The sequence below is a fragment of the Perognathus longimembris genome, chromosome 11 (assembly GCF_023159225.1).
Source record: "Perognathus longimembris pacificus isolate PPM17 chromosome 11, ASM2315922v1, whole genome shotgun sequence".
Lineage (NCBI taxonomy): Eukaryota > Metazoa > Chordata > Mammalia > Rodentia > Heteromyidae > Perognathus > Perognathus longimembris.
This window is the reverse complement of record NC_063171.1, coordinates 35528477-35555513: the sequence shown is the minus strand read 5'-3', so window position 1 is coordinate 35555513 and position 27037 is coordinate 35528477. Positions and strand designations below refer to the sequence as shown.

General features: G+C 36.6%; 1 protein-coding gene across 2 annotated transcripts in view; it reads left to right on the top strand.

The window, feature by feature from the left end:
* Positions 1-27037, top strand: part of Atf6 (activating transcription factor 6) — a 164666-nt gene that overhangs the window by 125910 nt on the left and 11719 nt on the right. For both annotated transcript variants that reach the window (XM_048357850.1, XM_048357849.1), the window contains exon 15: positions 8032-8116. In XM_048357850.1, coding sequence (XP_048213807.1) covers positions 8032-8116 — 85 coding nt within the window. The remainder of the gene's footprint in view (positions 1-8031; positions 8117-27037) is intronic.

Below are 27037 nucleotides of genomic sequence, written 5' to 3'. Positions count from 1 at the left end.
ATCTTTGCCTTGCTAAGACATTTTTAAAAGGTTGCCATACTATTGACACTCAACAATGATGATTGATAACCAGTTTTAGGAGCCCTAACTTATTTCATAAATCACACTGCCTGGTCTTTGGAAAAACTTTCTACTACTATAGTGGAATTTTAAACTTTGATTAGCTTACGTTGTTGAATAAAGTAGTATAAAATACTGGATTAAAGATTTCCTGATTCTAGGCCTGTTCTAAGCATGTAAACAACACTTTGCCTAACAGTTTCCTCCAGGGAAAATAATCTTGAACTGGTTTGGAAACACTTTTTCCCTTGCAACTCTCATCAAAAGGGAAGGTTGATTTGGAAACTACTATCTTATTCTTAGGAGAATATTTACAAGAAACTATTTTGACTAAGAAGCTAAAAATTAATTCTAGTTCTTAAGAAAAAGAAATGGGTATAACCATCAGGTTAAGGCTTTCCAAAATACTGATTAAAATGTGCCTGCAAAAATGTTGATGTCTGTAGTTTGACCTCATACTTGTTTCAAGGTCAGCTGGGCAGGTTTGAGGAGCTTTCTGCAGAATGTGAAAAAATAATCATGTCTTAAAGCAAAAGTTGAATTTTCCCTTATTTTGAGTCCTTCTGGTGACCTTGCCTCCATTACCAGGTTTACATTAAGTGTCAGGACTTTTCTTCTTGTCAGAGTGTAAATTTTGGCTCATTCTTGGGCCATCTGTTGTACACTGATAGTTCTGATTTATTCTTCCTCTGCCTAACGCACATATTAATAGTACAGAGACAAATTTTACATTTCCTTTTATTGGTCTGTAGTTTTATTGCACACATTAGTGGCACAAATTTTGCATTCATATTAGCTGTTTATATTAACTGTTTTGAGTTTGGGAATGAGTAATATACTTAATGTTTTTAATGTGATGAGAAATTTTACATCAGCAGCAGTTTAGTAGAGTTTATATGATTACATTCCACTTAATTTTACTACCTCTAATTTTGCCTTGCACTTATTTCCAGGATATTTTACTATGTGTGTCTGCATGTTTTGATGATTTTAAATTTCCTAATTGACATGAGTTTTTCTAATCAGCAATTTGTATAACTATGAGAAACCACATTAGTTCCAACTACTTTGAATTTGGATTACTAATTTTGAAAGGCCTACTTATAGTTGCTGTTCTAACCATCTTATTTTTGAGATTTGACATACTCTTCAACTTGGCAGTTTGAAAGATAGTTGGTAAGGTAGATGAGGTAGAGTGATAATAGAAAACAAAATAGAAAATACAAAGTAGATAATAGAAAACAAAAGCTGTGAAAGGCAAGAATGGGTTAGAGAAACTTAAATAAAAATGATTTTCTAAATAAGCCTATTTTAATTTTTGATTTGCTTTTAATAGTTTTATATATTTGAAAGCCAACCCCATCTCAGGAATCCAGTAGATAATTGGCCAAATATAAAATGTTAAGAAGCTAGTGCTGTTAGTATTGGTCAAGAATATAAACCTTTTTGACTAATAAAGAACTTGTTGATCCTAGTGAAAACTGTGTAGTGTCACAGTTGCAATTGCAGACAGTTACCTACATCCTTAGTGTACATCATCAGAATTTTTTTTTTTTTTTTTGGCCAGTCCTGGGCCTAGGACTCAGGGCCTGAGCACTGTCCCTGGCTTCTTCCCGCTCAAGGCTAGCACTCTGCCACTTGAGCCACAGCGCCACTTCTGGCCATTTTCTGTATATGTGGTGCTGGGGAATCGAACCTAGGGCCTCGTGTATCTGAGGCAGGCACTCTTGCCACTAGGCTATATCCCCAGCCCCCCATCATCAGATATTAAATGCATTCCTTTCTAACAAAGATGTTGGGCTCCAACCCTGAGCCAGAGTTTCCTACATACATCTTATCTAGTATAACTGAGACAATTAGACAGTCTGCTCATTAGTAAGATGGTTGAAAAAGGATCTTAAAAACGTGTCTTTATTTTATTTGGTTATATAAACACGCATTTTGTTTTGATTTTTATGTAGGATTAATGACTTAATCTACTGCTTAGAGCTCCGTGTTACTTTTCTTTTATAATTTCAACCATAATCTCCATAATTTGCTTTTCAACCATAATTTCCACTTTTGATCAAGCTTTCCGATCTTTTCACTGACTTTAATAGTAGATAAATTTATACTAACACACAGACTTAGGAAAATTAATTTGGGAAAAAGCACAACACAAGTAGTCATGAAGATTTAGTATATTTTGTAAGGTGAGTGTGAGTCAGTGAGTTTTATAAGGGGAGTATGGGCAGAATTGTTTAGTAAGTCTATGTCTACTCTGCACAAGTATGTAGAATCAGCTTTAATAACTTTCAGTAATTTTATTTATTTTTAAATTTTACTGTGAATCATTTTAACCCTCAGCTAGGCAAATCACTGTCTCATTCTTTTGAAAGTCAGTTTCCAGTGCCTTTGTTTCCTTAAAAAGAGAAGAAGCAACTTGGATGTTGTATAGTACACTAGCTGTTTCTAACAAGATGCTTGGTAGATGGAATTGGAGAACTATGTGAAAATAGCATATTTTTTCATGAACCATTGCATAATATTGGAAAACTGATGCTTTCTTCACACAATACAGTGTTTTGGTATTTCCATTCCCCTTGTTTCTCTAACTTCTTCTGGGAATATGAGTAACAAAGCACTGATTATCATTTTTGTCCATGTAGTATTCCTGATGATATCCTAGTGTACTTCAGCCATACAAATTTTTTTTTTCCAGCAGCTCATTTAAATGTGAATTGCTGAGATAGTGTTGAATGACAACCCTGACATATCTTTATCTGTATGGTAATATACTTTTCTACATTTCCTTTTATTTTTAATTAGTTTCGTTTTTGTTGCAGTTGCATCATTTTAACTGACTTAATAGGAAGGAAACAGCTTTATTCAAATTCATAAAATTGTACCTCTGCATTTCCAAGATTGAATTCCGCCATTAATTCATTCTTTAGGACTTAAGTAAATTTCTTACAAGTGAAGAGGGAGGGTATTATTCAAGATATATTCATAAACAGTTTTGTTAAATGATAACTCCTATGTACAACTACTTAAAGATAATTTCTCTAATATAAAGAGAAGTGGTTTATAAAGAAAATGTGATTTTTCTATGCTGTCAAAAAACAACAAGGAGGCTGGGGATATAGCCTAGTGGCAAGAGTGCCTGCCTCGGATACACGAGGCCCTAGGTTCGATTCCCCAGCACCACATATACAGAAAAAAAAAAAAAAAAAAAAAACGGCCAGAAGCAGCGCTGTGGCTCAAGTGGCAGAGTGCTAGCCTTGAGCGGGAAGAAGCCAGGGACAGTGCTCAGGCCCTGAGTCCAAGGCCCAGGACTGGCCAAAAAAAAAAAAAACAACAACAAGGAGCTGGGCACTGGTGGCTCACGCCTGTAATCCTAGCTACTCAGAAGCTGAGATCTGAGCATTGTGCTTTGAAGCCAGCCCAGGCAGGAAACTGTGAGACGCTCTTTCTCTCTCTCTCTCTCTCTCTCTCTCTCTCTCTCTCTATATATATATATATATATATATATATTATAATATATTATAATATATATAATATATATATAATCAAACTGAATTACAGAGAGGTTACAGTTTCATACATTAGGCATTGGATACATTTCTTGTTTGTTACCTCGTCCCTCATTCCCCCCCTCCCCTCTCCCTTTCCCTCCCTGCCCCCATGAGTTGTTCAGTTGTTCAGTTCATTTTCACCAAACACTTTGTAAGTATTGCTTTTGTAGTTGTTTGTCTTTTTTTACCCTGTGTTTCTCGATTTTGGTATTCCCTTCCAATTTCCTGGTTCTAATACCAGTATACCCGGCTTCCATTATACTCAGATAAGATACAGAGATAGTGTAGGTACACCACAGGAAGGTGATACAGTAAGATCATCAATAATAGAGGCTACAGTTACATATGGCACGTTGAAAGTAGTTACAACTGTGATATAACAGTTGTTTCCATAACATGGAGTTCATTTCACTTAGCATTATCTTATGTGTTCATAGCTATTGGGCTCCTGTGATCCTCTGCTGTGACTTGCCTAAACCTGTGCTAATTATTCCCTATAAGGGAGACCATATAGTCCATGTTTCTTTGGGTCTGGCTCACTTCACTTAGTATAACTTTTTCCAAGTCCTTCCATTTCCTTACAAATGGGGTAATGTCGTTCTTTCTGATAGAGGCATACAATTCCATTGTGTGTATGTACCACATTTTCCTGATCCACTCATCTACTGAGGGGCATCTGGGTTGGTTCCAGATTCTAGTTATGACAAATTGTGCTACGATGAACATTGTTGTGCTGGTGGCTTTAGTGTGATTATGTTTGTGGTCTTTTGGATAGATACCCCAGTAAGAATGTCCTATATCAAGAAAACTAACAATAACAACTGTTGGAGGGGATGTAGCCAGAAGGGAACCCTACTTCATTGTTGGTGAGAATGTAAACTGGTTCAGCCACTCTGGCAAGCGGTATGGAGATTCCTCAGAAGGCTAAACATAGAGCTCCCCTATGACCCAGCAGCCCCACTTTTGGGCATCTGTGAGACTCTTATCCTCGATAAACTACTCAACAAAGCTGGAAGTGGCTCTAGTGGTAGAGCACTCGCCTTGAACAAAAGGAAGCTTAGGGACAGCACCCAGGCCCAGAGTTTAAACCCCAGGCCCAGCCTCCCCCCCCCCACTCCCCCCCAAAAAAACCCACCAAGGCCATCCCAGATTACTTTGAGATTCCTTTGAGATTTCTTTGGACCAAATACCTTTAATACTATTCATAGATATATCATATCTTAGCTAGTAATTAGACATTGGGTTCGCATTTGAGGACAAGTTAGAATTTTATTTTTCTCTTATGTATAAGTTCTAGAGAACTTAATGTAGCTTTTTGATCACCAAGATTTCTCTCGTCTAAATACAGCTTTCTCATCTAAGACAGCTCATCTAAGACCTCATCTAAGACAACTTCCTCTATCAGTCTTCTCTGTCCTCTAGCTAGCAGGAAGGACCAAAGGGAAGGGGGAAGATGGTCTCCTGCCCATTGCTACCTTGAATAAGTTTCAAATGCTACTATTTTGAGCTCATTGACTAGAGTATGAGGCTGGAGAGTATAGTTTATTCTGTGTGACTTTGTGTCCAATTAACTATCACTATTCTGTTTCAGTTCTAAACTAGATCAGCAAGAGCATCTGTTGGGGACAAATGGCTATTTTTGTCATAATTCACATTGTTTCTCTCAACAAAATAAAAACCCGGATTTATATTCTTTAAAAGCAAACATCTTCTGAGGCATAGTGCAGGGTAATATGCTGAGTGAAAACTTTCTGTAATAGTGAGAGGTCTATAAAGATTTGCTGATTGATTAAGGTTCCAACGTATCTACACTTGTGACTAATGGGATGAAGGATCCCTTAAAAAAGAATACAGGATACTTGGTTCTCATAGTTCATTCTTGTAATCCTAGCCATTCTCAGGAGGCTGAGATCTGAGGATTATGGTGCAAAGCCAGTCCCGGCAGGAAAGTCCATGAGACTCTTTATTTCTAGTTAACTCGGGGGAGGAAAGGGGAATGCCAGAAGTGGAACTATGGCTCAAGTGGTAGAGCACCAGCCTTAAGCAAAAAAAGCTAAGGGAAAGCACTGAAGCCCAAACTCCAGTACCAGCACCAAAAATAAATAAATTCACTAAACAAAATCACATTAAAATGAACATGATGAACACAAAGAGTAGTGATTCAAAGTTTGTTGTTGTAAAAACAGAGGTACATTTATCTTGAGGAAATGAAGGCATTGTTAAATGAAGCAACCTCACTGTGTTAGCTATCTATGTACATGCAATTACTTTTTAATATAAGTAGTGTTAGAGTTTGTAGTAGACTAGCTTTAGTTCCCTGCATTTCTGTACTTTGTGCTTTTTGTTAAACGTGCACTTTAAGTTGTAGGCTATGTCATGTGTGAGACCTGGGTTCAATGCTCAGCACTGCCAAATTATAATAGTAGTAAAATAACCAGTAGGCTGTTCTCTCAGTTTTCAATCCTTTAATGATTAGAGGCAATACACATTAACTGTAATAATTTATATACATGTAAGATATAGTTATTTTTTCACAAATAATAGCATAATTTTGGGCTTTTGGTACAAACAAATACTTTCCCTTTTTTTTTTTTTGCCAGTCCTGGGGCATGGACTCAGGTCCTGAGCACTGTCCCTGGCTTCTTTTTGCTCAAGGCTAGCACTCTACCACTTGAGCCACAGCACCACTTCTGGCTTTTTCTATATATGTGGTGCTGAGGAATCGAACCCTGGGCCTCATGTACACAAGGCAAGCACTCTACCACTAGGCCATATTCCCAGTCCCCCAAACAAATACTTTCTTTGAAGTTTAGTGCAGAGTTTAATGTAGGAGACATTGTATTCAGAAAATCATATTTAAAAACAGCATTTAGTATGACTTCTAGATCTTAGCAGGAAGCTCAGAATTAAGTCTGAGCCTGACCTTAACCCATGACCAAAGGAATCTAAGAGTGCTTGTTTTACAATAGCTTTAATTTGGGGTTTGCAAGTTTGGAAGGTTATTCAATTCAGAGACCCTGAACCAGTATTTTAATTATAGGAATTGAGCTATTTATAATTTTCATAGCAAGAAGATCAACAAATTGTGCTGTTTTCTTGGTTATAGTATGTTATCTTACTCTCAAAAATGTGTGATTTTTGGGTCTAACAATGCAGCTTAAAAAAAAAAAAAAGCAATGCTGGACTTCTAGCGGTCTTTTGCTCTTCTCCCTCCCCAGCCTAAAAAAAAAAGTCTTCCCATGGAAATGTTGCCCTGAGTTGTATAAAGTATAAGCAGTTACTGGAAATGTTTTCCACAGTTTTATTCATGCCCATCAATTTCAATTTGTCTTTCACAATCCAGGTTTTTTTTTCTTTGTTTTGCTGGTAACTGTATTTCACAGTCACATTGACTTTGAACTCAGTTGCATTGAATTTTTATCTATCTCAATTATATCACATTGGATATTTTGAGGAGTTTGTTTATATACCAAGTTTGTTGCATGAATGATGAAACAAGAGAACAAAGCAAAACAGGTTCAGCTTACAATAACTATCTCCGTTTAACCTCGCTCTCTTAATGCTATCATGCTTTCTTGTAGGTGACAGTTCCATGTTTTTGCCAGAAAGCAGGGCTTTGAAAATAGTAAATATCATAGTTATATGTCATTTGTGATTAGTTTTAGAATACTTAAAAGCCAAACTCCACTTTGCTCATTCTTAACTTTTAGTAATTGTGTTTCTCAGAGACCAGAAACCTCAGATGCTCTGATTCATTTAAAATCATCAAACGTTGGCTAGATTATTTTTAGAACTATATAATTGTGCTAGTTCCCCTTTCTAATTCCTAAACTCTTCTAATTTGTATTTTAAAAGTAAGAGCTACATGTTTTCTTTAGAATGTATCTGTCACAGACAAATTCTTAATGTTGTAGCCACCTCAAAAGAAGAAACTGTGAACAGGCAAGGCTTCTGGATCCAGGCCCTGCTTTAATCACAATCTGTCTTTTATACATTGGTGGATAGTTGGGGAGTTGGAAACTACTTTGGTATCTTGTAATATTATCTAGTCTAGCCCTCATCCTTTTACAGGACTGGAAACTGAGACCTAGAAAGGATATGTAGTTTTTTTCTAGCCCATGCAGCTATTTAATGTAGAACTAGAATTAACTTCTCTTATCCTGGTGGCTTGAACAATACTCTATAGTGTACTGTACCATATGTGTGACAAGAACGTGCATACTGCATAGTGGTAATGGAAGACACTAAGATGGCATTTATGAATGAATGATCATAGGTAATTTGTAGTCAATTGCTTCTAAACCAAGTTCAAATAACTTACTTTTCATGGCTGCTTAGAAATTCTAAATCTGGCCTATTAAAGGGCTAAGCCTGATTTTATATATATAAATAACAGATTGTTCTTTGTAAATTTTAGGATCACCTATTGTTACCAGCTACCACCCATAACAAGACCACAAGACCAAAAATGTCTATTGTATTGCCAGCAATAAACATAAATGGTAAGTTGAAATTTTGATTTATGAAAAATGCTCTTCCTTTGCCTTAACCAAGATTCTGGGGATTAATGAAAAGACACTTCAGATGTTCAGTCAGGCAAGTATATATTCATTGTGTTATATTTGAAATATGTTCCCACTGTTCTTCAACCTTATTTTAAAATTCCATTATCCTTTTCTTAAAACTTACTATACTTTCAACGAAAGAAGTAGTTCTGCTTTATTTACAAAATAGGGAAGCTAGCAGGCTTCATTACAGTTGGGGACTTTCTAATTATACATGCAGTTAAATAAGTCCCTGCTTGTTCTGACAGTGACTTTGTAAATTAGATTTTTGGAACTCAAAGTGGTTTCTTGTGTTTTCTAAATACTGATATAATTCTAGGTCAAGCTACAGAAGCTTATAATTTTGATGAGTGTGATATTGGTAGTATCTCTTTTTCATTTTTGTTATATTTTCTATTACTGGGTATTAAACAAAATACAAATAATAGTTTAACACTTTGGGGCTATCCAAAAATGTTAAAAAAACAGAGTGTGCCTACTTATAATCTGGAAACAAAACACAGGAATCACTGTAATTCAGAGAGAAATTTACCATAATTGTAAAAGTACTAAAGAAATTTAATGAAGGAGACTTTTTTCTTTCAGCCGGTCCTTCATGAAGAAGACAACTAATTTGCTCCCTGCTCTGTGTAGTAAATGAACATTATATATGCTAGTGACATCACTTTCTCTAATGTATATTAGACTTAATAAAATGGGCAAATTTACCTTCTATCTTTAGTTCATTTATGTGGCATAGTAGAACTCCTGGTAAATTTTCCACCTAGGGCTAAGAACATCAGAGTTATGAGGAAGATAGAAATGCAAAGTCATTTGAACTCACTGAACTAACCTACAGCTGAATCAGTCTACATCCTGATGTGATGGTCATATTTAATCATCATATACTTCTATCAAACAAGACACTGAATTGTGTGGAGGGGATTCTAGGTAAATTTCAATAAAATTAGCATTTAAGGAACAGGCATTTTAATTATATACTTAAGACCATAAAAATCTATAGAGTTTCATGAGCTGCATACAGGCAGCTTAATAGAAATGCCGAGAAGGCAACCTATGGGAAAAGTTGGATAAGAAATACTCACTGCCTTATGTATGAAACTGTAACCCCTCTGTACATCACTTTGACAATAAATAAAAATTTTAAAATACAAATTATTTTCTTAAGGCATACAATCATATTAGTCATAGATAACTGAAACAAATTTAAGAAAAAAAAACTATGACATTAGGAAGATCATCTCTTTCAGTAAAGGCATACCTCTACAATTATCTATGGTATTGATGGAACAACATGTTCCAGAGTGTATTATATTATATACTAAAGAATATATGTAAAGAGTCTCATTTATTCTCATCCCAGAGGTACTTAGGTTTCTCTGCTTGAACAATAACAGAGTTAACTTTTGTCAGCTTATGGTCTGTAAAAGTACTTTCTAAATTCATCAAGGCAGAATTAACTAATTTTTTTCTGACATTGAGTTCTTATGCAAGAGAATTCCTGGTTTTATTTTTATAATGGTGAGTTGTCCATTTCTGTTAAGCCAAAAACAGTGCAATGCTGTTTAACTATTTGTCTTGGCCAGTGGACTAATTTTTGAAGATGAGTCTCTCATGGATTTGGAAAATGCAATCATTTCTTTTTTAATGTGTTCCAGATTCTTTGTAAATATGCCTTTTTCTTTTATAAGATACAGTAGGAAATTAGAAAAGTTAAAATTCAAATTTAAGAAATACAGAGAATGTATTATATATCAAGTACTATCTTACATCCTCAGTCACTTCTTTGTACAGTTGTTTCATCCTCTTGTTCTGAAGATGTCCAAATTAGAGCCTTTTTTCTTCCTAAAGGAGGTCAATAATATCCTTGTTAACCACTATTACTTCCAAATTACCTCTTCTTTCTCATTTAGTTTCCCTGACATCTTTCAAATATATAATGGTGGGCTTTCCTCCTGTAATCATTCTGTTTCTGTCATCTGCCTCACTCTCACCAGTGACTCTCTACCACTGCTCTGTCAATATCCACATAGAGGATTCAGCCAGAGCTCTATTTTGATCCAGTCCTCTTTTATTTTGTACCACCTTAGCCTCCTCTATAGTCCACATGGTAATCTAGACCTTATCATCATCGTTAATGGAACTCCCTTTGAAGTCTCTCACTCATCCCATTTGTATTCCTTAAGGCTCTTACTTTAATATCCATACTCCAGCTATTCTCTTTCCTCACAAATCTCTAATGCTTTGACCCTATCACCTTTTCTGTACCTAACCCATTAATGAGCCTGTGTTCCTCCTTACCTAGCTTACATTCTATGTTTCTTTATTATCACTACTCTTGTAAATGTTCCTTGCCTTCATCATAGGTCCCACTTAACTGGAAAAAAATCCTACCATAATTAAATCCAACTATTGTTTTCATGCCCCCTCTCAAGTGTCTGAAAATAGTTAGGGATATCATCCAATTAAATCAAGCAGATATACTTCAGTTTATGACCACTGATTTTAAAGGGGCATCCAACATTTCTAGTCTTGCTGATAAATTCACTTTCCTTCTTTCTGAAACAAGAATTTTGATTTAAAAAAAACTCATTTTATTTCTCTAACTCTTGTTAAATAATTCAGTAAGATAGAATATACAAGTTTTTTTTTTAATGATAGTTACTTTGTAGAAATCTGGGAATGAACCTGACATCATCAGATACGTTCTTTAATTTGACCAGCACTTTCACTGACTTTACTATTTTCCTTCCCTTTAGTTTCTGATGTACAGTGGTTAATGCTGGCACATAAAAACTAAAAATAAGCAGTATTGTTGGTCTGATTCTCCCCTGTTATTAGTAAAGGCACACACACACACACACACACACACATATATGTGTGTATGTAGATATATATATCTATATATCTCTCTATATATATCTCCATATAGATATCTATATCTATATATAGATATATATGTGTGTGTGTATGTGGATAGATAGATATGAACAAATGACCACTAGACTAACTCTTATTCTGTTTAATCTCATAGTACTTTCCATGTCATGAAAATCTAGATAAGCTTGCTAGCGATGGTATTCAAATGCCAGTGCCAGTTAGTGTAACAGAAGGTCAGGAAGCAAACCAACTAAATAAATGGTGTCGGTTTTAGTGATGAGAGAATGTTGATACAACTGCTTTTGATGATCACAGCTTTATGCTAGTGGCCATCCCAAAGCAAACATATTTGGAAACTGTCCTGTTTGTTCTGCTTCAGCAGGCTTGGATGCCTTGAAGGCTGAGAGTTGTATCTCTTACTCTTATAAATTCATGTCTCCTTAGATGCCTACATGTTGTCTATTTTTTTTAATATATTTGCAGTCTAGCATTTTTATTTCAGTTTCTTTCATTTCAGTTGTATTCAAAAAAACAAAGTGACTGATTAACTCTTGTTTTTAATTTTTTAATGAATAACCATAGTTCCCAGACTTGGGACTTGTGATTAAAACCAACAGTAAAAATCCCACATTGAGAATTTCTACTAAAAAAAAAAGATTTTTCTCTCAAAATAGATGTAGATCAGCCAGGCACCGGTGGCTTGTGCCTATAACTCTAGTTACTTAGGAGGGTGCAACCTGAAGATCATGGTTCAAAGCCAGCCTAGGCAGAAAAGTCTGGAAGACTTTTGTTTTTTGTTTTGTTCTTTTGCTAGACCTGCCTGGGGCTTGAACTCAGGGCCTGAGCACTGTCCCTGGCTTCTTTTTGCTCAAGGCTAGCACTCTACCACTTGAGCCACAGCTCCACTTCTGGCTTTTTCTATATATATGTGGTGCTGAGGAATCAAACCCAGGGCTTCATGTATACGAGGCGAGCACTCTACCACTAGGCCATATTCCTAGCCCCTGGGCGACTTTTATCTCCAGTAAACTACTTGAAAAAAGCAAGAAGGAGTTCAGTGGCTCAAGTGGTAGAGCTCTAGCCTTGAGCACAAAGAGGCTCAGGGACAGTGCCCAGGCCCTGAGTTCAAGCCCCAGAACTTGCAAACACAACAACAAGATGTAGATTTATTAATTATGTATAATTGGCAAATAAGGTAATGAGAGTTAACATTTAATATATTAATTATAGTAGGAAGTACCTTTTTAAAGACCTAAATTTTCAGCCATTGGACTGATTGTACAATTTTCTACTGAGAAGGCAGTCACCAAAGACAGGCAGAATATGACACAACTTATCTTTAGAATTTGAGTACAATTTGCCTCCATTCTTAACATATTTTTATAGCACACTCCAACTCTGTTGATGTTAAAGTACCAGTAAGGCCTAAAAAAACAGTGATAATTTAGATCACTTCTGACTCAAAAATAATATGTTGATTACTTGTTTTGTCAGTATTGGGATTTGAAATCACCACTCAAACTTGGTAGGCTGGTGTTCTACCACTTGAACTGTACCTCTAGCCCTATATTTTGCTAGTTGTTTTGGAGATAGGGTCTCACTTCTTGCTTGGGCATATGCTAGAGCCATAGTCACTTACTTTTAGCTTTCTGTTGTCACTAGGATCTTAGGAACACACCACAGCATCCAGCTTCCCTCTGGAGGAGTTTTGTGGACATTTTTGCTCAGACTGGCCTGGATTTGAAATCCTCTCATGTAGCTTGGGTGAAAGGCACATGTCATTGTGCCCATCTCTGAGTTTCTGGAAATTTTCTGCCCAGGCTAGCCTCAAACTTTGATCCTTCCATTTATTTTCAGCCTCCCAAGTAGCTAGGATTATAGGTATAAGCCACAAGCACTCAGCTTCTGAATACTTTTTTAAAAGTAAGACCAGTTTAGGTACCATGGAGTATAAATTCCCAATGCCTATGGTATAGAATAAAAAATAAAATTAGAAGAATATGATATAATAGAATTTGGGATAGAGGCATATCTCAAGTGGTAGAATGCTTGCCTAGTCAGTGCAAGGACCTGAGTTCAAACTCCAGTTATCACTACCATCACCCCCCCAAAAGAGAGAAGGTCAGTATGCAGAAAAATTTGATATCTAATATCAGTTGGTACCTTGGGAGATAAAACTTGCCTATAAAGGAAACTTAGAATTTGAGCATAGGTATTTATTTATGCAAGGATTGCACCCAGCTAACCAAGCTTTAACTTAAATTGAGGTGTTTTTTTCCCTGTATTGAGAAATTATAACAAACACCATAAAGAACCAACCCAGTCACTACTGTTCATTCAACAACTTAAGGATAAGGCCAAGATCGATGACATTCTCTTCACCCTTCTTAAATGATTACAACACGCTGCAGCTCAATTCATCAAATCTGTTCTCCATAAGGAGGAAAGCTTAGATGCCTATCAAGAAAAGACACATTTCATAAATTCCTAGTAAACTTTTTGCCTGTCTCACTGAATATAAACTATGTCATATGTTTAGACCTAACTTCAGGTTAGGCTCAGAAATGTAAGTTTAAGTAGGTATATTGTGATTGGAAAAAACAAAAACCATTTTACAATAACAACAGGATTCTTTCAGTAAGGACATCTTGGATATTGGGGACATCTACCTCTCTGGTACAGTAGTCCCTTCACAGAGTCTTCATCTTGTTCTTCATCATCACGTCCTCCATTTACCAATGACGTAAATCATATGGTTACATCTCATGCAATAAACATTTATTTGTCTTCTCTTTCCAACATTAATCCTCTCTTTACTGTCTCCACCCAGGCACCTCACTCATCTTAGCACATGGTAGAGTGCTATAGTAAGCAACAGCTGGAACTTTGTTTGCCCAATACAATAATCTTCCTCCACAAAACATCCATGTCACCAACTCAAGTTTACAATGTTAGCTTACGCTTCACTAAGGTAATCCTGAATGTGTTGTATTAGTCAAATTTATATCTGTATCCTAGCCATCCCCAAAGAAATGCTATTTTACTTAATTTTCAATATATTCTTATTTTAGTTTTGGAAATTTTTCTGTTTTAAGATTTACATGAAATAGCTATCCTGTTACTATATCCTGCCTCATTCAGTTTTCCCTTTTGTTCCTTGAAATCATAAGCATATTTTAACTCCTTAAAATTTCCTCAGCTAGCACAGTATTTTCTGAATTCTCTTCTATAAATTAAACCTGAAAGTAAATATATTATTAAATGGAGGAAAAACACTAGAATCACTGGTAGAGCTCTCTTTCTGGACTTGGGATATCATAACCTTGTTGATAATTGGTTGATAATTGGCTGTTGTATAGGAAATATTTTTCATGACTAGTGTGTATTCTTGTTTTTGATTTACTAATTAACCATTCTATCTATAGGAACTTTCATAAGAAGTCTCCTAGATGTTTAAAACAGCTTACATTTTTTCAGAATATTAGTACAAACCATAGGAACGAGTCACTGAGCCACTGGACCTAGCTGACCTTCTGTCTCCTTTGCTTGCAGGAAGATCACTCTCACTCTCTCCTTTGTGGCAAAAATCTGTTTCCACTCAAGAAGATGGTTTTGCTTTCAACAATAAAAACTAAATAGCAGCATTCTACTTAATAAATAGTGGGTTTCAGCCTCCTACTGTCAAAAGTCTAAATTAGTTCTTTATTTTATCCCTGTAAAGGAAACTTAAAATTTGAGTATAGGTATTTATTTATACAAGGGGACTGATGTTTGTATTGGAAAATTAAGAACCTTGTACGTTATCAGAATATTAACCATTTCACATAATTTCTAATATCTGTTTTTCAGAACGAAATAACCACAGGTTCAGCTCCTCTGTATGTTCTCTCTTTTGAGTGATAACCAGGGGACGTACTAGGGATAATAACTTTCTGTGGATATTACATAGGTCTTTTGGCATATCTTTAGATGGTTACTTCCTTGTAACATCTGGAAGCTGGGGATGGGGTGAGCCAGAGTCACCTCACAGATGTACATATGTCAAATATGTTGTAATTTTTGTCTGTGTTAGGAAGTATCTTTCCACTGAACCTTTTACAATAATGGTTCAGAGTCCCTAGAAATCTATATTTTAGGCTTTTAAAAATCATAATTGGATATGTAGATTCATATTTTTAATTTGATGTTCATGTGTTGAAAGAACTGAGGAGATAACAGTATATCAGGCAAGAGTTGCCTTTGGATTCATCCAAATATCCACAAAGACACTTCCCTCCATATTTATTACAGATTTAACAAAGAAATGTGTGCCTTAGATTAAATAATGAGAAATATGTGAACAGTAAAGTGGTTTGTTGTTAAGAAAGGTGTTATTAGGAAGGCCACCTAAGAATGAGATGGGCCATAGCTAAAGCCCAGATCATTTTTTTTATTCGATATAGGCTAGAACCTGATGGGAAATGTGCTTGGCATAACTCAGAGTAGATTAACACATGGATTTACCAAATTCATGTGTTCAAGCTGTAATATATCAGGATTAAAAAGACTTTAATACAAAGTCATCCATGCAACTCCCTTCCAGGATTTGGATTTCCTTCTGTAACATTTTGCTCAGTGGCCAGCTAGTTAGACATAATCAGCTTCAGGGGTAGAGACTGCTTGCCTTGTTGTTGGTTTTGGTTTTTTTTGCCAGTCCTGGGGCTTGAACTCAAGGCCTGAGCACTGTCCCTGGCTTCTTTTTGCTCAAGGCTAGCTCTTTGCCACTTGAGCCACAGCGCCACTTCTGGCCGTTTTCTATATATGTGGTGCTGAGGAATCGAACCCAGGGCTTCATGTATACGAGGCAAGCACTCTTGCCACTAGGCCATATTCCCAGCGAGACTGCTTGCCTTAAATAGCTCTGACAATTTGTAAATTCTTCCTTTATTGTCTCCTTAATCCCTAGGATTATATATGTACATAATCTTTCTTCTACATGATAGACTTTAACTATTCATTGTAAACCTCTGAATTTTTGTATGCCAAACAAGACCTTCCAGTCATTAGGAGCCATTTTTTTAAACCCATGACCTGGTTTCATAGTGCCTCAATTATGGTCATTCTTTTCTGAATAGACTGTGGCTTATCATATGTTTTGAGAGAGTTGAGAGAGCTGATGTATCTATAGCTCATTTTTGTTGGAATCCACAGCACTTAAAAATCTCCAAAGTCACCATTTTTTATTTCCCTAGCACACTTTTGATTACATAGACCAAGCTGGAGAATTATAGGACGGTATGAATACTAGGAAAGAATGGTCATTTGAAGGTATCTTAGATGCTGCCGGCCATACTGGCTTGTCACAGTAAGTGCATACATCTAAAATATTTTGTTGGTTTAAGGAGCTAAGAAGACAGATTACTTAAAAACTGCTCAATTAGTCATTCTTCCCAGCTTCCTCTTACCTAGAACCATTTGCTTCACTGAAAAGTAACATGTAAATGTTAAGTAATAGTTTCTTTGTAGTCATTGCTTAGTTTTGTACTGTACTATAATTGGTTCCATTTGTGTGTGTGTGTGTGTGTGTGTGTGTGTGTGTGTGTGTTTGTGTTTGTATGCTTGTCCTAGGGTTTGAACTCAGGGCCTGTGCTCTGTCCCTGTACTTTTGTGTTCAAGGCTAGTGCTCTACCACTTGCCACAGTGCCATTTCTAGCTTTTTGGAGGTTAATTGGAGATAAGAGTCTCACAGACTTTCCTGCCCTGGTTGGCTTTGAGCTGAGATCTTCAGATCTCAGCCTCCTGAGTAGCTAGGGTTACAGGCATGAGCCAACAGCACCCAGCTCCATATTTGTTTTTATAGTGTAATAAGTTATAGTTGAGTTTTACAAATATTTAATACATATCACTATGCCAAGCAATAGACAGATTTCTAAAAAAGACTAAGATGTGATTCATGCCTTCAGAGTTACTAGCCTTGCTTGGGAGCAGGACATACTTAGATCACAGAGAACCTTAGAGATAGAAGAAAACCTTGAGGCAATTTAGCACAATGGTTTCACAATACAGACAAGAAAAATAGTTGAGAGCGGAATGGCTGATTCATGTCAGCTACTAATAGAGCTGAGATCAGAACACAAACCTCTCTGCCTCCAGATAGATTATTTGAAAGATTATTTGATTATTCCAAAAACATTCTTTAAACCATAAACCATCTTTACATTTGAAAACAAATTTAGGATTTCTCGTGGGGAAAGGTGAGACATAAAGGTATTAGAAAATATTTCTACCACCTGTTGATAGACCTGTTGGTTACTGTGTAACTTTGAGCTAAATTGCAATACATAAATAAATATTGGACTAGTGAGCAATTTCATATCCTTTACAGTTTCTTAAAGCAAGGATCATGCTAATTGGCAGTGAAATATATAATGTATTTTCATATTTTAAAATGATAATTAATATATAGGGTTTCATGAAATAAGAATTTTTGAGTAAATTATGAGAATAGTATATGAGCGTGAGTTACACTGTTGGGACAATGAGAGAATAGAAGGAAATAAAGTTATCATTTAATTAGTACCTACCATGTGTATTAAGTTTTTAACTGTTTTTTTAACATGTGATTTGCATTTGGTCCTCCTGATGCCTCTATGAGATTTACATTATCTTTACTGTGAAGATGACTGAAAAAAATGAAGAGAACACTAACTGAATTTTCTGCACAGTCAGTTGCAGTTTTCTGTAGGCCAGGTGCTAACTTTGAATAACTTTTAGTCTTTCCCTTAATTACCTCATGTGACTGAAGACAGCAGAACTACATGTCGGTTTATATTGTCATAATTTCAGAGTGTTTGTATTCTGGTCATTTATAAATATTTAATATTAAGTCCATAATTTGTCATGATGGTCAACAATAAGATAAAGTATCTCTGTCAATAATAAGATAGACTTCCATACAAACTAGTTCCCAAGAGTTCCATGACATACCACAAAGACTTTTTCACCACTGTATTAAAATATAAACACCCAAAATAGAAAACAGCTTTCTTGGCATTTTTACATTCATCTAATTAAAGAACCTTCTTATAAATTCATTCCATTCAAAATTAGCAGACATTAGTTTCAAAATTTGCTTACTTTTTCCTTGGCTTTTCAATACACAGAAGTCTTTTTTTTTTTTTTTAACATTTTCTAATAAGTAAATGTCAGTCACTTCCATAAACTAGCCTATCCCAGGTCAATAGACCAGTTATATATTCAAAATAAAACATGTCATTTAATAATAAAAGAGAAAACAGTTTACCCTCTCGTTGGTAAATTACTGTCTCTGTTTCTACGGATGTGACCATGTGTTTCCCCCAGGAAAAGTGGCTGACACTGAGACTAAGGTAGCTGGTAGGAACCTTTAAGAGAATCGGGCTGTAAGCATCGAGAACCTACTGCCCACCAGGATTGTTAATCTTGATGTTTAAAACATTCTAGCTGGGGCTGGGGATATGGCCTAGTGGCAAGAGAGCTTGCCTAGTATACGTGAGGCCCTGGGTTCAATTCCCCAGCACCACATATACAGAAAATGGCCAGGAATGGCGCTGTGGCTCAAGTGGCAGAGTGCTATCCTTGAGCAAAAGGAAGCCAGGGACAGTGCTCAGGACCTGAGTCCAAGGCCCAGGACTGGCCAAAAAAAAAAAAAAAAAAAAAATTCTAGCTGATGTGCCATTCTGATGGCATGTGCCTTATCTATTTTACTCCAAGGAGCCTCCATTGGCATATATAGCTAGTCTGCTTTATCTTCAGACTTATTCTGTGCAGTTTTAATGAAGCAGTCTAAATAGATGGGAGGAAGGGAGAGAGGGGAAAAAGAGAATGTAATTCAGAAATGAATTTTAGAGTAACAGAGAAGTGAGTCAGTGCACATTTTTTGCATTTATAAACACATCAAAATGTAACCCCTTTGTAAAACTGATGTTAATAAAACTGTAAAAAATGTTTTTTTAATTCTCATATCTCAGTTGATCAGGTGAAATATACAAGCTCTTCATCGGTCTTCTATTATCATCAGTTATGTTTAGATACATTGTGTAATCTGCTGTTTTCCTGCTCTGCTTGTGTGACCTGTAGAAAGTTGAAATGGGTGATATTCTCTCTGTCTCTGTCTTTCTGTCTCTCTGTCTCTCTCTCTCTCTCTCCCATCCTCTCTTTTTCCCTTTTTCCCTCCCTCTCTGTCTGTCTGTCTGTCTGTCTGTCTCTATCTCCTTTCTTATCTTTTGTGCTATTCCTCCTCAGGCTTTAACTCAGAGCTTAGGCACTTTGCCTGAGCTTTTTTTGCTCAAGGCTAGAACTCTGTCACTTGAGCCACACCTTCACTTCTGGTTTTTTTGGTGGTTATTTGGGAGTAAGGGTCTCACAGACTTTCTTGCCTGGACTGGCTTTGAACTGTTCTTTTCAGCTATCAGTCTCCTGAGTAACCACTGACTGCTGCTTGGGTTTTTGTTGTTGTTGTTGTTGTTTTTATTTTGAGATAAAATCTCATTGTATAATTTTTTTTGTTTTGTTTTGTTTTTTGGCCAGTCCTGGGCCTTGGACTCAGGGTCTGAGCACTGTCCCTGGCTTCCTTTTGCTCAAGGCTAGCACTCTGCCACTTGAGCCACAGCGCCACTTCTGGCCGTTTTCTGTATATGTGGTGCTGGGGAATTGAACCCAGAGCCTCATGTATAGGAGGCAAGCTCTCTTGCCACTAGGCCATATCCCCAGCCCCTCATTGTATAGTTTTGACTGGCCTTGAACTTCTAATCCTCCTGCCTCAGCCTCCTGAGGCAAGGGTGAGGTCAATGACTTGTGAAGTATCCTTTTGGCCCTCAAATTCTATAATTTTTACATGATAAACTACTGTCAGTTTCTGTTTTTACTAATTGGCCATATGTTTTAGAAATCAAATAAGTAATGAGCTTTATAATGACAGTAAGTTTCCATGAACTTGAAAATCCGAATCTTCACCTCCTGTTCAGTTTGGTTGGATTTTTTTGTTTATTTGCTTTTTGAAGAATTGTGTTTTCCTACAGAGTAGGTTTGGCATCCAAGCTGCAGCAGGGGAAATGCTCATTGAATTTGTCATCATTATTTTTGACTTTTCTTTTTATGAGAGCCTTTTTCATTCCTAGTTTCAATCTCTCAGATTTTAAGCCCAGTACATTGTTTTAAACTTTTGAGGATTGCCTTTATGATAAGGGATTCTAATATTACTTTTAAAAATAATTTTATTTTGGGACTGGGAATGTGGCTTAGTGGTAGAGTGCTTGCCTAGCATGCATGAAGCCCTGGCTTCAATTCTTTAGCACTACATAAACAGAAAAAGTGGCACATAAACAGAAGTGGCACTGTGGCTCAAGTGGTAGGGTGCTAGCCTTGAGCACAGAGAAGCTGAGAAACAGTTCTCAGGTTCTGAGCTCAAGCCCCAGTATGAAATAGATTTCTCATATTTATTGTAAAGAATTTTTATAGATATTCTGTGTCCACTGGTGAGCTGGAATTATTCAGTTGGTTCAATGTTGGAAATTGATAATAAACTATATACTTAAAATGAGTTTTATCACATCAGTTTCATAAAATAAAACATCAGGTGTGTGGCCAAAGTCTGTAATCCCAGCACTTCCATCTTTTTACCTTTTCTTTTTAAGGTACTGACTGTGGTTTTAAGTTAGGGCTTTGTGCTTGTTAGGCAGGCACTCTACTACTTGCGTCACACACATCTCGCCCTTTTTGCTTTGTTATTTTTCTAATAGAACAATAAATCCTATAGAATCATACAGTATGTATCCTTTTCTGTCTAGCTTGATCCACTTACAGTGCTTTTAAGGTTCGTATACGTTGTAGTATGTATTAGTGCTTTTTTGTTTGAATAATATTCTATGGTATTGCTAGATTACATGCTCATTTTATGATGAGTTTTTAAAAAATAACTACTTGACTGTTTAACACAGCCACTTTAGTATTTTGTATCCTACCAGATATGTGAGGATTCCACTTTTTTCCACATCCTAGATGACACTTGCTATTATCTGTCATTTTTTATAGTCACATTAATGAATGCAAGGTGATATTTCACTGTGACTTAGATTTGCATTTTACCATGACATAATGTTGAACAATCTATTTGTGCATTTATTGGCTAGTTGCATACCTTCTTCTATATATTACTTGTCTCTTTTTAATCAGATATTTTATTTTTTATTATTAAGTTGTAAGGGTTCTTTATAAATTCTAGACAGAAATTCCTCATCAGATATATGACTTTTATTCATTCATTCTATAGACTTGTCTTTGCATTTTCTTGAGCAAGGCTTATTCTTAACTCTGTTAAATTTGGCTCCCAGAATCTTCTGCTAAGTTTTCTAAATAGTTCCCTTTATCAAGTTGTCTGAAATGATACTTTTTCTTTGAAAGTGTAATTGCTCTTTAAGACTGTCATAGAAAATGTCAATTTTGCAGGAGAAACATTTTTGGTTGTTTTTGCCTTGTGCCAAGCACTGTGCTATGTGTACCCTAAAATATAAGCATGATTATTCCTGCTCTGTAGATGAAGAAACAGATGCTTGGAGTTTAGTGAGCAAAAGCACTAAGAAGTAGTGGAATTGGATTGCCTGTGAAGTTTCTTGATTATTACTCATATTTCATTTTGTGTTCTAATATTTCATTTAAAAACACTATTTCTGCTTTTTTTTTTCCTCCAGGGGCATGCTATTCATTAAAGGGGCCAGAAATTGACTCACTCTCATAATCTGTGCTTTTGGGGGTGGGGGGGGGTTTGAGGGAGTCAGTTGTGGGGCTTGAACTCGGGGCCTGGGCACAGCCTCTAAGCTCTTTTTGAAAAGCTCAAGACTAGCACTCTACCACTTGAGCCATAGCGCCCCTCTGGCCTTATTCTATATATGTGGTGCTGAGGAATTGAACCCAGGGCTTCAGATGTACGAGGTAAGCACTCTTGCCACTAGGCCATATTCCCAGCGCTGCCTAGAGTTTCTTACTACTACTTTTGATTATTTTAATCCACTACAATCCCTAGATTTTTTCAGACATATTAGAATCCAATCATTTGCTTTCTGTTCTTCCTATTCCTTCGTCTCTAAAACTGAAATTTCTAAGTTTCTGACCAAGTATTTTTATTAGTATAACCATTTTTACTGTCCTTTACAAATTAGCACTTTCAAATAAATTCTAGTTTTAGTCAAAGCAAACAATTATAAATGTAAACTTGTTAATTCAAAATTATTAAATGTATATGTTAGGCTATCTTAAATATCTTTTTATTTATTTTTTACTGTTAAGATTTAACTGGGGGCTGGGGATATGGCCTAGTGGCAAGAGTGCTTGCCTCATATACATGAGGCCCTGGGTTCGATTCCCCAGCACCACATATACAGAAAATGGCCAGAAGTGGCGCTGTGGCTCAAGTTGCAGAGTGCTAGCCTTGAGCAAAAAGAAGTCAGGGACAGTGCTCAGGCCCTGAGTCCATATCCCAGGACTGGCCAGAAAAAAAAAAAGATTTAACTGATCTACTTCATTAAAATGTACATAGTTCAATGTTTTATATGTTGCCATGCAACAAATCTGCCCAGAGAATAATGGCTATAAAACTTTTGTATCTTACAGTTTCTCTTATCTAGAAATCCACAAATGGCTTAGCAGAGTGGCTCTGCTTCCTGGTCTCTCTTAAGACTGTAGTTGAACTGTTGTTAGCTAGTGCTTCAGCCTCCTTCTGAAGGCTCAGCTTTCAGGAGGAGCCATGTGCAAGCTCACCCATAGAAGAGTAGGAAGGATTCGATCTTGGGATGTTGGGCTGAGAGCTACAGCTTCAAACTGATTGCCAGAGACCTGTCACATTTCCCTGTCATGTGAACCTTTCTAGGGCAGCTTACAACATGGCTTCTCTCAGAACAGCAAACAATACCCACCATGATAGAAGTCTCTTTGTAACCTAATTTCAGAGTTGATGTGCTATCACTTTAGTATTCTACTCAATAGGAGCATATATTTAGATCCAGCCCACATTGAATAATAAGGAAATACCAGGTGTATGAATGTGGGACTCCAGGAATTAGAGACTGCCTTTCAAACTCAGGGAATCTGTTATTTAATTATGAGGATCCAAAAGTCTCCATCTATTTATTCTCAGATGGGACATTGACTTACTGTAGATAATTCTATCATAGAAGCAAGTGAATTTTATAAGTCATATAAGCAGGTTTCTCTAGCCTTAAATGTATGTGTATGATTTCTAAAGCATCTTAGTTTTAAATATTTAATATGTATTAATCCATTTCATTAAGAAATTGCATTAACGTTCTATGACATCTTTAGAAGAGAATTTTTATTTGTAGTTTCATTTTTTCCCTTACCTTAGGGAAATTGTTATTGAATTTTAATAGTGAAAACATTTGGCCATAATAAAGATTGTTATAAATAAGTGAAACATACAGAAGAATGTTTTTCTTCCTCTTAAATCATACACTAAATTTCAGTCCTAATTTAGCAAAAGAAGCAATCCTAAATGGACTTTATTATGATTCATTTCTTCAGCAAGAATTATTGTGATACTCTGTACTCATCATGAGTTACTTTCAAAATAAAACCCTCTTCCTAACCTTGGCCTCCCATAGCTCAGCAGATCTCTGTGTTTCTCCAATTTGGTTTCCTAAATCACTCTCTTTAATCTTTTTACTCCAGTACTCTGTTCTTGCTCCTCATTCAGACCTCAGGGCTTTCTATCTTCTTGGAAAACTGTTACCACAGGTTATTACAAACCTTATTCCTTTACTTCATTTATTTCTCAGCTTCATCAGCACTACCATAAAGTGGCATTCACAATATATCAGGGACCACCAAAAGCAAGGAACATAATAAAAATGATCACTGCATATTGTGTACAAGATGACTGTGCATAAACCAAGTATGTTAGGCAGCTTCCTATTGCTGTGACAAAATACCTGAGAGAACCAACTTAAAAGAAAGGTTTATTTTGGCTCATGGATTCTGAGGATTCAGCCTTTTTGGGCCTGTGGCAAGGCAGTACACCATGATCGGGAGCATGGTGGAAGAAGGTGCTCATCTTGTGGCAGCCAGTAAGTAGAGACAGGAAGAGGCAAGGGTCTCTATAGGACCTTCAAGAGCACATCTTCTAGCACTCTAACTCCTTTCAGAAGGCTCTGCCTCCTAAAGATTCTAGTACCTCCCAGTAGCACCCCAATAGGCTGGGGACAAAAACTTCAACAAATGAGCCTGGGGGGGGGCATTTCAGGTTAAAACTATATTGTGGAGATTAGATTAGATATGAGTAAGCAGTACCCACAATTAGGAACTTTTACATTTATTCACATATGAATTGATAATGTTCTGACCCTAGAAGAAATATCAGAATTGATGCTCCCTAAGCTCAACTCAATATACTAGCAGAAGGTAGCAAGTAATCTGCCAAAACTGCATGACTTTTTTTTATCATTGAATCGAACTCATTTTAAAATTATTTGTTCAACTCTTTGTATATAATCTCATCTGTTTTATTGCTTTTCCCTGCGAGACTTATTCTTGAGAAATGCTCCCATCATGAGAACAACTCAAATTTCATGTTGATGAAGGACAGTTGGGTCTCCATGGTTACTCTGTGCTCATCCCTATTTAAACAGGAAAATCTCTCTCTCTCTCTCTCTCTCTCTCTCTCTCTCTCTCTCTCTCTCTCTCTCTCTCTCTCTCTCTGAACTTAAATGGAAAACATCTGCTATCAGCCTTTCTGTTTACCTAACTATTATAAGGAATATACAGGGTCAGGCTTCCCTGAACTGGCAATGCAATTGCCTTTATATTTTTAGTGAGACATAGAAGCTGCTTTTTTTATTTACACTTTTCAGGTCCTTGTCAGCATTTTGTGCATGTCCCCTGCTTGTCCCTACTGTCCACTCAAAGCCTAGGCATTCTTTTGGAGACATATTCCTTGCAGTCACTCTGGTTTCTTTGTTTTCTGAAATGTATATAAGGTCTTCTTCATATGTATTTTTTTCTTTACCTGTTTGTACTGAGAACATTTCAGAGACCATAGAGATATTATTATGTTTAAGAAAGTCAGTCTGGTAAAGAATCTTCCAGCCTTGGAAACTAAAAAGGGAACTTAATGAAAACTAGATTCAGGGCATTTTTTTTTAAAGACTTCCTGACAGGCTCTCAATAATCTGTGTAAAATCTATAAGATTATGTGTTGTCATTACATGGAAAAGCAGAGTTCATCTCTAATGGAGTCCACTATGTTGAGGAGTAGCTTGGATGCTAATACAAAACATAACGGGCTAAAAGAGCTACCTGCAAACTACAGGAAGCAAAGGACAGAGTGATAGCTGGAAGCTAAGCACAGATGAACTCAGTGGCTCATTATTCATCTTGTAGCTACTGTGAGAATAACACGTGTTGCTCTGTGAAAAAGGTTTCATCCAAGTCAGTTCTGTTTCACATGGGGTGTCCTTCGGAGCTGGGTCAGCTCTGGTAAGCCAGCCAGCAGTGGGACCACCAAGGGCATGAGTAAACTGTACTAATGGCTCCCCCAAACCAGATTCCTCCTCTTGGTTTATAATGTCAGTAAATTATTGGTGCTTTTCTCCATATTCCTTTGCAACCTCATACTCAATTCAGAGTTTGATAAAAAATAGGAAGTGCCAAAGAAGCAGCAAGGAATTCCTCACCAGGAACAAAGCCCACTGAGGTAATAGAGTCTCTTTTTGCTTTCCAGAATCCTTTGGTTCAGATTTTGCCTAGCTGTGTTGGCAAAGCTTCTTTTGGCTGCCCCACATACCTTCCAAAAGCCTTTAATATGGCCAGTGCCCTTTATATTAAGTCCCATAATTCTCAGGAGAGAAGATTCAACTCTTACATTTTTTTCCAGAGTAGTTATAATTCTTTTATTTCTGCTTCCTCTAAGCTGTCTCCTAATGGTTGTTCCTCTTATTCTTAAGTTCAATGTCTATCCCCAGCCTATATTCCTCTCATGCATGTGGGAAGGGCAGATACATCTCTATGGCACTTAGCGTGTTGTTTTTCCCCATTGTTTTCCAAGAAGTAAGGCCATTCTGCCACTGTGGGCCCTAAATTTTTTTTTCCTGTGGTAATCCATGTTTTCTTAGGGAAGAGTTATGACCAGCTTTTACATTCTCTGCTTTATGAGAAGGCCATTGTACATTGGACTGCCTACGTCTTTTTTTAAAATAATTACTGATTTATTGTCAAAATGATGTACAGAGGGGTTACAGTTTCATATGTTAGGCCATGGGTACATTTCTTGTACTATTTGTTACCTCCTCCCTCAATCCTCCCTCCCCCCTCCCCCTTTCCCTCTCCCCCCCCCCCATTCCCGAGTTGTTCAATTGGTTTACACAAAATGGTTTGGCAGGTATTGCTTTTGGAGTTGTTTGTCTTTTTATCTATTGTCTCTCAATTTTGATAATCCCTTTCATTTTCCTAGTTCTAATACCAGTATATACAGTATCCAGGGTACTCAGATGAGATACAGTGATAGCGTGGAGACAACCACAGGAAGGGGATACAAGAGGATCATCGACAAAAGAAGCTACGGTTTCACATGGCATGTTGAAAGTAATTACAACAGTGATATAACAGTTGTTTCCATAACATGGAGTTCATTTCACTTAGCATCATCTTATGTGTTCAGAAGGACATAGCTAATGGACTCTTGTGATTTTCTGCTGTGACTAGCCTAAACCTGTGCTAATTATTCCCTGTGAGGGAAACCATAGAGTCCATGTTTCTTTGGGTCTGGCTCACTTCACTTAGTATGGTTTTTCCCAAGTCCTTCCATTTCCTTACGAATGGGGCAATGTCATTCTTTCTGATAGAGTCATAAAATTCCATTGTGTGTATGTACCACATTTTCCTGATCCATTCATCTACTGAGGGGCATCTGGGTTGGTTCCATATTTTAGCAATGGCAAATTGTTCTGCAATGAA